This window comes from Cryptotermes secundus, unplaced genomic scaffold, assembly GCF_002891405.2.
Source record: "Cryptotermes secundus unplaced genomic scaffold, Csec_1.0 scaffold4163, whole genome shotgun sequence".
NCBI lineage: Eukaryota > Metazoa > Arthropoda > Insecta > Blattodea > Kalotermitidae > Cryptotermes > Cryptotermes secundus.
Genome location: NW_019727836.1, coordinates 1 through 13,314, shown reverse-complemented (window position 1 = coordinate 13,314; position 13,314 = coordinate 1). Strand labels below are relative to the sequence as shown.

Genomic DNA, 13,314 nt, shown 5'->3' with positions numbered 1-13,314 from the left:
ACGATCTTCATCAATTGCACGTTTGATTTTGGCAATGTTTTCGTCCCTTCTTCCTGTCGAAGGACGCCCGGGGCGTGGCATGTCTTCTGTTGACATGTTGCCAGATTTGAAACGGGAAAACCACTCGTAGACCTGTGGTTTCTCCAAAGCATCATCAATAAAGGCTTGCCGAAGCATCCCAACAGTCTCGGCTGCAGTTTTCCCGAAGAGAAAGCAAAATTTCACGCACACTCTTTGTTCCTTCTGGTCGGCCATCTCACTAATCGCCAAAGGGTTGAAACAGGAACGCACACAACAGAGCACCACAGACAAACCACTTAACTCAGACTGACGCCAGCTCACTAACAGTCGCGGGAGACCCCCAGCTAACACCACCTAGCAGCACAACTCGTAACTACAAAGCATGCGCGCGCAACAGGTCAGTTCCGGTTATTTTTGGGTCCCCCTCCGTAGATACAATATAAATAATACACAATAGATTTTACACCCAATTGTATATTATTTATATTGTCTGTATATATTTTAACTTTTAGAACATACTGTAATAGTGGCTTCTAACAGTATTGATGTAGAGGTGTCCCTCTGAAGACCGAAACATGCAAGGACATGAATAATTGAAATAATAATAAAAAAATCTTAACCAGTCACACTGGACAGGACTATTTAACTTTTTCACTATATATGTCTCTTGTGGAAAAAAATTCTTAAAATGTTACGTGTGTTTGGCTAATGACCAAGGGTATTTCAATAAGCAAAATGGCTTTGAGCCAGACAACTAGGATTGGCACAAAGGGGCTAGAATTTTTCTCATCACTATGACATTGAAACCTACCCTGGAGCTCAGCCAACCTTCTATCAAAATTGGGTTCTTGCATGAAGCAGCCAGGGCATAATACTGTTGTCATTTCCTTGTATTGCTGTGGTGAAGAAAATGTGAATCTTTTCCTCCAGCCCTTATAAGCCTCCATCTTCATAATAAAGCATAAGCAGTGGGACTAGCAACCTGCAATTACTAATGTCGCTTCTTTATACAAAGACGCATTACATCTTCTGATATTCTCCATCCATCAGGCTTTATATTAGACATATTTCAAGTTTCATCACTATGCATTACAACTTCAGTTTTTTGGAAAGATATTTTATGGGTCCCTCTCGTTGGTGTCTCCACCTTATCGTGGTGAGGGGGTTTGAGTATGCCAAGGACCCTGAGAGCTATACCAGCGGTAGCGTAGCTACTGGCAGGGCCTCCCTTGCTGGACAGGTCAAAGGGTAGGCATCAGACGAAGAGAGACACCAAAAACCAAAAACTGATGCCGGAAGCAGCGTCATCAGCAGCGACTTGAAGCACAGAACAAATGATGCTCGAGATGGTTCAAGTTCGTATAGCAACAGGCGTGACCAGAGTGGTTTGAACGGCTGTTGTACTGCGATGTGGAAAGCAAATGGAAAAACTACCACATTATCACTTTTCCTGGACAGTCTCTTTCCAAAAACAGAAGATCACATTAAGTGGAGGAACTGTTTTGGAAGAGACTGTGGACCTGTCATCTGACAGTTACTGATCAATCAATCAATTTTATGGGTGACATAGTTCATAATTTTAACAGAAGATAAATTAACTAATTAATAATAGTACATAGTTTTATTGTATATATATTATGTCTGAATGGTATTTAATATGTGCAAACTTTGGTATTTTTTCATATTTTTACATCACTTACACAATGAAGTGTTTGGAAAACAACGTTTTGTCCAGTAATCAGGTGTACTTGGCAAACAAATAAGAGTTGCATACAAGTTGTCTTCAAGCAAAATACATTTTTCATTGATGTTTTCCCATCCTGAGCACCCCTGAACACTTAACAAACTTAAAAGTTTCAGTGAATGATATACAGTAAATGAAAGTGGTCCAACTTATTCCAGTAATTTTGTTTCAGACAGATATTGACAAAATTACATCCATAATCCTTAGAGGAATCCTGAAGCAGTTAAGAAATGGGCATTCCAGAGAATAAATAACTTGTCCCCTTTTTGCAGAAAATTTCACAGGAAAACCAAGGTTCTATTTATGAATTGGTTCATTATGAGGAATGTCCATGACACCAAGAAAATCATCACAAACTCTCAACATTTCTACCCAATTTAGTAGGTGCCCAATATGAGTAATGGAGCCAAGAGAGCTCTGTCAGCATAGCAAAGAGCTGTGTGCTGGTGACCCATGAATCAAAGTTTGACTGCTGGAACAGTAAGAGATTTTCCTCATCCCTATATTGTCCATATGTGCTATGGGTACTGGGGTATGTAACCCCAGGGGAATGAAGAAAAACGCTCACCACTCTAGTACTGAGGTCAGGAAAAGCAGAGCTATACATTTTACCCCTTACATCTTCATGCGCAGTGCATGATTAATGAAGCCGATTGCCACCATTGCCTTTACATTAACTGCCCAAGTTCCATCCTGGAAGGAACACTGTTTTGATGAGGCTTTCTGTGGTTTTCTTCATTCTCTCCTGGCAAATGCTTTAATAGGGAATCAAATTAGGGTTGTATGTCCACCATCTACATCCTTTACAACTCATTATTCACTATTCATCCTATCGTTTGGTGTCATATTCTCTGGGCTGCTGACACAAAAGGTAAATAAGATATAAATAACAAGTTTCGGGGGTTGGATCCAAGGAGCTTCTGCCTGATTCACCACCGTTGCCGATCTTGTGTGCTGGATTAGAGAATTTGTAATCGGAGGAAATGGCTGTGTTGGTCGAATAGTACCGACTGAACTGTGATTATATTACCGTTTTTGCCTTTATTCGCAGGCGTAGGTGATAGATGGCACAGCGGTATGCATGACGAAACTCGTCATCCTCTAGGGTGAATTAATCAACTGTATGCACGCAACAAGAATTGTTTAGTGTGAATGCGATTTAGGGAATTGAGCAAAGACGATCGATTTCATCCAATTTTAAGAATAAGTCGTCTCTGTCAACCTATCTTGTGGTTTGTATTATTGTTTCTGTTACATAAAATTTTTCGTTTCAACAATAGTTTTATACGTTGCCTTAATTATGTCATTGGTTCAGTATTGTTAGGCCAAAGGCAACACGGCGCTACACAATGTCATATCCTAGATGATAGAACTCTTATTAATGAACGCTGTGACAACCCCAGATATTTGGTATTTAGTAGATGATGAAGAATAAGTTTCATTTGGAGATTAAGAAACTGGAAAGCACACAGAGGAAGTTCGCAGGTGTAGGTAACGTTCGATTTACCGGGCGGCACTGATGCCGTAATTGTCACCGAACTTTTAATATTTGAAATTGTAGAAGAACTCCATACATCTCGTCACATTAATTCTTTGTTCACGTTCCGCTCTCGAGACTGAGTATATAGGGACTTCCCACTTTTAAAGTGAGTAATGCTTCAAAACTTCTTGTTTGGGTTGTCGTGGTCTTCGTTCAAATTTTGGCGAGGTTACCGGATATTCTGCGGTGAGATTTTTTGTGGTTTGTGTTTGGTGCCTCCAATTTTTAGGATAGTTCCGTGATCAGATCATGGATGCGTAGTTCCCAATACTTCATATATGCATCTTGACCATTATGTGCTATATATTCTCACTACCAGTTCTAACCTAAAATAAACCATAATTCTTCATCAGAATTAGTCACACATGTGAGAAGCATGTGTTCAGCATTATACATTTTAAATAAATATACTTGTGTATAGACAGGGTTTAGATTAGTAATTAAATTCATTGAACACTTACAGATTGTAACAGCTAGTAACTGTAGTGCTATCACTGATTCCCACATTGCAGTTCACTACTAAGTCTTCTCAGCCTGCTGTGTCTTCACCTGTTGTTCCCTGGTGATGGATCACAACAATGTCCTCTGCTTCCAATGCTCATGTTCTTACTGTCTGGCGACTGTTTCAGAACTGACCCATGACCCGTGAAGCTCAAGATCAGAGTTTTTTTCTTTTTGGCAGACCCATTACCACCATAGTCCCTATGTAAGATCCTCTCTCATGAGAAGATGGGTGTGTCTCTTATGAATATGCTTGTCCTTGTCAAGTGTATGTATCACACATATAGCATGTTTAACTCATTGTGGTGCACAGTCATTCTTGGTTTTGTGCTTTGTGATGAGCTGTGATCATATTTTTGTTCTTTCCATACTTATACATGTTTTGAAATGGGACCCCCTTTTCGAAGAGAGGAGAGATCTCTCTAGTGCTGGTTACTCCCACTCTGCCGGTGAGTGAAAATTCTGGCACTCGATGCCACTCACTCACCTGCAACTTCATTAACTCATTACTTCAATTATCCTACTTATGATATCTTAGAATGGAACACACAATTGTTTAATTGTTGCTTAGCAGACCTTGCAGAATCCAACATAACTACAGGGTGTCCCAGGAGCAATGGACCAAACTTCGGGAGGGTGTTCCTTATGTTAAAGTATGCCGATATAACCCAAAACACCTATGTCCAAAGTTGAACGGTTACGGAGATAATGGCCCGAGAAAAGTGTGGTCTTCTAGCGGGTCTACGGACTATACCTATCAGCTGAGAGGCCTTATCTATGTTTGTCCTTGAGTGCCGTGATTCACCCTAGCCGTACTTATGTAGTTGGCTTTATCAGAACGCGCAGTCAGCCAAGTTACGTCAGCGCTTGCCATTCATGTGTCATGTATAGTGCTTGGAAACCCTAGGGACAATTATGACATGGCGAGCGAGTATTTTGTACTTCAATTTTATGGCTTCATGTCACTCACAAGTTAGTTTTATGTTACATACATTATTAACATTACAGAATCCACATATTCCTGCCAGTTTTAATATGTATTTTGTAATTAACAAGTGTGCAACGCCAGTCAAAGTTTCACACTTCTCTGGCCATTATCTCCGTAACCGTTCAACTTTGGACATAGGTGTTTTGGGTTATATCGGCATACTTTAACATAAGGAACACCCTCCCGAAGTTTGGTTCATTCCTCCTGGGACACCCTGTATGTGTGTACAGGCCCCTGCCCTGCAACAGCAGCAGTACCATCAGCTGTCTCGTAGTTGTTGCCCAGTAACATGGCTGCATATCACAATATGCTGTTTCACTTTAGAGCTAGGATCACTTTGTTGGTAAAACAGCAGGCTACAGGCTGGATGATTGGAGGTCAGTTCTCATCAGGGACAAGAGTTCTGTCTCTACCTTATAGTGTCCCAACTGGCTATTTCAAAGGCAAGAGTTAACTGCTTAATGTCAGTAATAATTACCAAATGAACACCCTGCAGGAATGTTAAGCCCCACAGCTTCCACTGACACAATGCAAATATATGTGTCCTGAAACTGCCACATATTCATACATATATCTGTGTGTGTTTTAACACCATTCTTAATTAGTATGTTTAGTTTCAGAACTTGGTCACATAATCCAACTCAAGTACTGTACACACATCAGAACTTCATGACTATATTACCAGGATTCTTATAAGCCACTTTCTGACAACCCACAGTTTATCATGTGTGATGGTCAAGATGTAGACTTACAAAAGACTCTACAATCCGTTGCAGCAAGAGTGCCAAAAATTGTAGTACAGAGAGCTGAGGAAATATTTCCTGCTTTAAAACAAATCATGGTGAGTGTTCTGTTTTTCTGTCCCAAGAAAATAATTGTATGGTCTTCTTGGCTGCTTTTACATTGTCAGTGAACGGAATACTTTGTTACAAGCTTCTGTTAAACATCATTTCTGTTTTCTCAGTTTTGTAAGGATGGGTGTACACATTTTGGGGGCTTAGTGTCTTCTATATTATTAGCATGATGAATTAAAGGAATTGGTCTGTGTGCATGAATTATACATTGTTGAGACTTGCTTGTTATAAGTGTAGTAGTATGTGTGTCTGTTTTTGTTATGAATTTTAATATTTTATAATGTAAATGTTTTAATGATACGGCTTACCAGTGTGTGTGGAATGGCAAGGTGTGAATTTGACAGTGGATTTTCCATTACCCATGTGTGTTGTCCTGACAACTTGAGCTATCTGTGAGAGGTCTGATTATATATTTTATTGGACCAAGGACAAATGATGTGTAGTCATCATGAATTTTTAATATGTGACATGTGTTATATCCAGCCCTAAGGGGAGATGATTCGATCCATGAAGTGAAAAATAAATGTAAATGTAAATGTAAAGGAAGATGTGAGAGGCAGGGCATATGTCATGTTTGTGAGAGAGAAGACATTCATAGAGATACTTGGAGAGAAATATAAAAGAGAAGTACAAGGTGGGAGATGTGTGCCTGTATGATAGGCTAATATTCAGGGAGATTATGGACTGGAGTTGTTTGGCCCAGGACAGGGACCAGGGACAAGCTGTAGCAAGTTTAGCAATGAGACATTGTGTTCCATGGAGGTGGGGCAGGAACAGGGAGTCTCCTGGATGGTGTCAGTGGTTAGCAATAATTTTGGAAGTTGTAGTGAAGAAAACCAGTGGAAAATAGTAGTTGTCATGTGATGCAGTGCTGGGTGGTGATGACAAGGAAAGCGAATCCTGTTCTGTGTAATAACATTATAGCCATGACTGATAAGGGTGTGGTGCTTCTACAGGACTCCTTGGATTCACAGAAAGATGAACCAGGTTCGCATAGTGAGGCATGTGCATCGTCGTCCCTAAATGGAGTTCAGGCTGTCAACATAAAAGTTGAAGAATCCTCAGATATGGAAGGTGGGGAGGATCCTGTGCCAATGACAGTTGTAGGAATAAAGGCTGAACATGAGGTGAGTCTATGTCCCCTCTGTGTCGCTGTGAGGCATATCTGAATCACATCCAGAGGTGACTGTTCTTTTTCTTTGCATCTTTCATACAAAACTCCTCCAGTTTGGTGAAGATGTAAATTCTTGAAAAGACCATTTTGACATGTCTCAGAAGGATTTCTTCTTGTTGCACATTGTTTGTAGTTTACTGTTGTCATTCTGTGTGAATGCCATGTGCATAAAACAAAATATATCACTAGAATTCTTCTAAACCACTATGTGATGTGGCCTACAGTCCAGTATGCATGATGAAGTTTCAAGCTTGCAAAGACGCTGTATTCTCTTGCAACAAGAGTGCACACATTATGGGGCCTTGGTGTCTTATTAGCTTGATCAATTCAAGGAAGATGTCAGGGTCCAGTCATATAACATGTATTTGAGGACAAGACATTCATGCAGATGTTTGGATAGAAATCAGGAAGAGGAAGGTGTTGGCTGAGAGAGGTATGCATGGATGGCAGGATGCTGTTATAAAGTGGCTCTTAAACAAACAATGTGAGAGGGTGTGGACTGGAATTCTTTGGCCCAGGATAGGCACTAGAGACAAGCTGTAGTGAACATGGTAATGAGACATGGGTTCCATGAAGGCAGGCACCAACAGGGACTCTGCTGTGTGGTTTTAGTGCTTGGAAATGATATTGGAAGTTGGAAAGCATAAAATGTGTAAGAACACAGCGGTTATCAGTTTGATGCAGTGCAGAATGTTTATGGCAATGAAAGTGTATCCTGTTCTGTGTGTTGACATTAGAGCCATTACTGATAAGGGTGTGGTATGTTTACTGAACTGCTTGGATTCACAGGAGGATGTACCGAGCTCACACAGTGAGGCCTTTTCGTCATTGTCTCTGAATGGAGTTCAGGCTGTCGACATGAAATTTGAAGAATTCTTAGATATTGAAGATAGTAAGGATGCTGTGCCAATGACAATTGTAGGATTAAAGACTGAACATGAGGTGAGTTGTATGTCCCCTCTGTGTACTGTGAGGCATATCTGAGTCACATCCAGAATTGCCTGTTCTCTCTCATCTGCAAAAGTCACACACAACTCTCCATTCTGTTGAATAGGGGAATTTTCTAAATATTTGTTGACATGTCTCAAGAAGACTGCTTCTTGTCACAGTTCGCTTGTTGTGTACTGCTGCCATAGTGTGTAACAGCGATACACATGAAACAGGATACTGAGCAAATTGAAGAACCCAGTTGTATGCAAGAAGAAATACAGTGCAACCTTTATTTTATATTTCTGGATTTCAGGTTTTTTGTGAATTTATCACATTTTTGCATGTTTGTAGCTAAATATCCATAACAATGATATTGCAATTTAATGGAGTTTATGTTTCCTCAGATACATGTGTCCTCCAAATTTGCACTTAATTTTTCTAGTTGTGTCCATTCAAGTGCCGTTAACTTTTATCGGGTGAATGTTATATATATATATATATGCCTCAAGCAGCAACCCGTGTTGGCCAAATGATATGTATATATATATATATATAAACCGTGACACACTCTTTGGGAGTGCTGATAGTTCAGTCTTGGTTTGAAACCAAAACAAACGCACGCAAGTTCATGTCAGGTTTATTTGTTAGCTCTGAACAATGAAATTGTTTTTATATATGACTGTTTATGACCTGGTCAGCCAAATATAGCCCAGCTTTGTTCTGAGAACTGAAGAGGAAATATTCATCGGCACTTGCAGATCAGTGCTTCCAGAGCTTTCAAGGAAGTGTGACGTATTCAAGGATTGTATTTCAGTGGTGAATTATCAGTTAGGAAGTCAGTGTTGGATTGCGTAAAATTTCATCATCACTTAAAAAGTTATTGTCCGACTGTCATATATTTCGTATATTATTTTTATTTTGTGTCTCGGAAGAGGTATAAACCAACTGAGCCAGTGTTACTTTGTGAGTAAAAGGCATCTTTGTCACTGTGACTTTCCATATCAGTGTGGGACTGGCACCTTTTTGACTACTATTACATTTTATTATTTTTTATTGCTAGTGGGGTGGGACTAAGTCCCTTGTACTGCGGCCACTTCTGGCCTCTTGTACCGTACTCTTACAGTTACTTTGGATCACAATTTTGTGAGTCTTAGTCAATCAACATAATTTATTCAATTTTGCTGGAAAACCCCCCTCCCCCAAGATGGAACCTCAAAAACGTGCCCGATATTCCAAACTTCTCAATGCAGAAGAACTGGAGGAAATATTGATGGAAGAGGAATCTTATGAAGAGTTAGAAGATATCAGTGATTTCATTGAACCTCGAGAAAATATGTCGTCATCATCATCATCATCATCATCATCATCAGACAAAGAGGCAGAGGAAATGGAAATTAGGTTTCGTGATAGAAGACCTGGGGATTTGCCAAAGGTACTAGACTTCACTGGTCCTCCGAGTGGAATCAACAGATCAGCTGCTCCCAATATAAGTGCACAGTCATCTCTGTTTTCCATTTTCATTCTGTTTTTCCAGCAAATATTCCAAATCTTGTTACAAGAAACCAACAGATATTTCCACCAATTTATGGCATGCCAAGATGGTCCAGGCCCTTCTGTTCAACCGCCTGACATTACAATTGAAGATATATATATATATATATTACTTTTTGGCAATAATAATTGAAATGGGCCATGATCAACGGGACACACACAAAGATTATTGGTCAAGAGATGAGCAATACCACACTCCATACTACCGTAACACCATGGTACGAGACCGTTTCTTCATATTTTGAGATTCCTACATTTTGAAAATAATGAAGCTCCTTCAAATCGAAATGACTCAGAGTATGATAGGCTCTGGAAAATTAGAAAAATTTTTGACAATCTCAACAAATTTTGTGAACTTTTTCAGTCCATGAGAACGTCTTGCTGTTGATGAAGTCATAGTGTTGTTCAAAGGAAGAGTGATTTTTCATCAGTATATTCCAAAGAAACGCAAAAGATTTGGTATAAAAATTTACAAGCTTTGTGGCTTTCTTAGCTATACTTATTACATGACAGTTTATTTGGGCAAACAGAGGCAATTTGCGACAGAAGAAATTACATCGATACATGGAATTGTTCTCTAGCTAATTCTAAGAGTAGAAGGCTTGGACACAAAATTTACATGGACAATTATTTCAGTTCTCCTGCTTTATTTGACGATCTTTTAGACAGGAAAATAAATAAATGTGGCACTTTTCACAATGATAGGCGTGGAATGCCACAAGAAATTTGGCCCAAGTCAATGAAATTGAAAAAGGGGATATTGTTACAAGAGTCAAGGGAAGTGTTGTTCGTTGGAAAGACAAGCGTGATGTGTATGTTCTGACGAATATGCACCCTCCTCCATTGGAAGGCAACTTCTGAGATGAATCTGGCCATGCTGTCAAACCCCATGTAATTGAAGACTACAGTGCACACATGGGCTTTGTGGACAAATCTGATAGAATGGTGAACAGCTATGACATTGCTCGGAGGACATGGAAGTAGACAAAGAAATTGTTTTTCCACCTTCTAGATATGACTATTCTCAATGCATATTTATTACACAAGTCGTGTGGTGGAAAAATGATGCACAAAAAGTTCTGCGAAATATTTAGTGTGGGATTTGATTCTACAATCACATGAAGTGAATATCATGGTCAGTGGCGTTTCTCAGGGGAGGCTCAACTGAGTCGACTGGAGGTGAAACATTCACAGCACTGGCCAACTAAAAGGAAACAAAGGCATTGTCATGTTTGTTCTGAAAATAAGAAAAGCAGAAGCACGCTCTACTATTGTAAAAAGTGTAATGTTGCGCTCTATATGGTGGACTGCTTCGAGAAGTGGCACATGTGCGTCAGATTGTGAGGTATCGTAAACAGTGATGTAACGCAGTTCAAACTTGCATACGTTAAAGGTTAAAGAATGCAGTTGACTTGTAAGGTAACTGTAGTTGTACATGCTGTTATGTGTGTGTGGGTATGGAAATTGGTTTCTCACTTTAAGGGAAGAAAGAATATACGTTGAGGTGGTGTAGAACAGGATACTGAGGCGAGTATTTAGTCTAAGAGAGAAATAGTAACTGGAGGCTGGAGAGCACTGAATTTTGAGAAGTTGTGCCAGTGGAACAATTTAGCAGGTATTAGAATCCTAACATCAATGAGTATGAGATGGGCAGATCATTTAGAATTCATGTGAGAGATGAGGCACAAGTACAAAGTTTTCATGTAGGCTATGACTCACAGTAGTGAGCTGTAATGGGCCATGGTAAATATGGTGATCACTTTCCAGGTGTTCACATTATGAGGGCAATTTCAACATTACATAAATGACTATTAACTGTGCATGAGGAAGTCCACGAGAGAACCTGTACAGAGCAGCTGTTATGAGAGTGATGCACTGCACAGTGACCATAGTAATGAAAGTGTGTGCTGTTCTCTGTAATGAGAGCGCACAGCCCTGATTGATACGGGTTTGCTGGTTTTGCAGGACTGTGCACATCCACAGGAAGATGTCCCAGGTTCATGTACTGACACATGTCCTACAACTTCTCATGATGCATTTCAGGCTATCTGTATGAAAGATGAGGAGATATCAGATGTTGAAGAGGTGGATGATCCATTGTCGATATCCTTTCTAGGAATAAAGGCTGAACATGCGGTGAGTTCCTTGTTCTCTTTCCCAGCTGATAGCCAGGCAACTGCAGCTGCCTGTCTTATGTACTCACAGGGATAGCCCCACCACTAATTCCTAGTTGACTCACGGTTCATCTTCCAGTTGATCCCTCAGCAGATACAAGACAAGTATTTTGTTCCTAGCCAGTGTCTGTCAGCCATTCTTCTTTATGGTGACATGGAATAAAGATATACATAGCTCTGTATTTTTGTTCTCTTGATGGGTTATGATAAAGGTGTTCGTGTGTACNGCACTGTATGTCTGCATGTGTATCCTCCCTAGGCAGTGACTCAGTAAACATGTTCCCACAACAAGCAGTACACCAATACGCATTGGTATCCATGCATGCTGTATTGTAACAGAGGAAAGTAGATGATCAGTTCATCCTGGAACCCTGTGACTGCCTGTCTGTGCGCATACCATATTGCTGTTGGCCCTTGCTAGTGCAGTTATTGTTGACTCAGAGACCCTACTGTCTGTGGAGAGCAAAAGTTTGTTGATGTGTTTACAGGAGGTTTTTAGTGGTCCGCATTCTTAGCAAGAAATGTCCACTGCAATCCCTGCCAGTGATGAATGATGATTTGAAAGGATTTACGTGGAACCAATTGTGTCGTAACCTATATACAATCCTAGTATTTTGATGGAGTATCTAAGGAAATCTCTTCCAGTTGGATTTCTTCTAATGTTTGTCTCTGTTTTTTGCAGTGTGTGCTGAATGAACATCAGTTCACACAAAGTGAATGTCCATTTCCATGTGACATTGATAATAAGTCATTCACCCGTAGTAGTCGTCTGAAGAGATATCGGCATATACATGCTGCAGCCCGATCATTTCCCTGTGATGTTTCTACTAAAACATTCAGTAGACAGGGTCATTTGAAGGAACTTCAACGCCTACATAGTGGGGAGCCGCCATATTCCTGTGATGTTTGTAATAAATCATTTAGTAAGCGTAGGTATTTGAATGCTCATCAGCCCATACATAGTGGAGAGCGGCCGTTTTCTTGTGCTGTGTGTAATGAGTCATATGCCTCTAAGAGTCGTCTGAAGGTACATCTACTCAAACATAGTGGTGAGCAGACATTTTCTTGTGATATGTGTAATAAGTCATATACCACTAGCAGTGACCTGAAGGTACACCGACGTGTACATAGTGGGAAGCGGTCATTTTCTTGTGACGTGTGTAATAAATCATATACCACTTGCTCTGGCCTAAAGGTACACCAACTCATACATAATGGGGCGCGGCCATTCTCCTGTGCAGTGTGTAATAAGTCATATACCACTAGCGGTGGCCTGAAGGTACACAAACGCATACATACTGGGGAACGTCCATTTCCCTGTGCTGTGTGTAATAAGTCATATACCACTAGCGGTGGCCTGAAGGTACACAAACGCATACATACTGGGGAACGTCCATTTCCCTGTGCTGTGTGTAATAAGTCATTTAGTACTAACAATGCTCTGACAGTACATAAACGCATACATAGTGAGGAGCGGCCATTTTTCTGTTCTGTGTGTAATGAGTCATATGTCTCTAAGAGTCATTTGAAGGTCCATCTACGCAAACATAGTGGTGAGCGACCATATTCCTGTGATATGTGTGCTAAGTCATATACGTGTAGCAGTGACCTGAAGGTACACCAACGTATACATAGTGGGGAGCGGCCATTTTCCTGTGATGTGTGTAATAAGTCATTTATTGTGAACAGTCATTTGAAGGCACATCAACGCATACATACTGGGGAGCGGCCATTTTCCTGTGATATATGTAATAAATCGTTTATTGCAAACAGTTATCTGAAGGCACATCATCGCATACATAGTGGAGAGCGGCAATTTTCCTGTGACGTATGTAAT

General features: G+C 40.3%; 1 protein-coding gene across 1 annotated transcript; it reads left to right on the top strand.

Moving 5' to 3' along the window:
* Positions 1 to 3,012: 3,012 nt before the first annotated feature.
* On the top strand, positions 3,013 to 13,308 carry LOC111865081 (zinc finger protein 2 homolog; the record flags this gene model as incomplete). The annotated part of the gene is made up of 6 exons (XM_033751679.1): positions 3,013 to 3,411; positions 5,409 to 5,635; positions 6,605 to 6,775; positions 7,612 to 7,764; positions 11,269 to 11,439; positions 12,160 to 13,308. Coding segments are annotated over exons 2-6 (1,761 nt in total), but the record flags the coding sequence as incomplete, so codon positions are not given.
* Between the last annotated feature and the right edge of the window lie 6 nt (positions 13,309 to 13,314).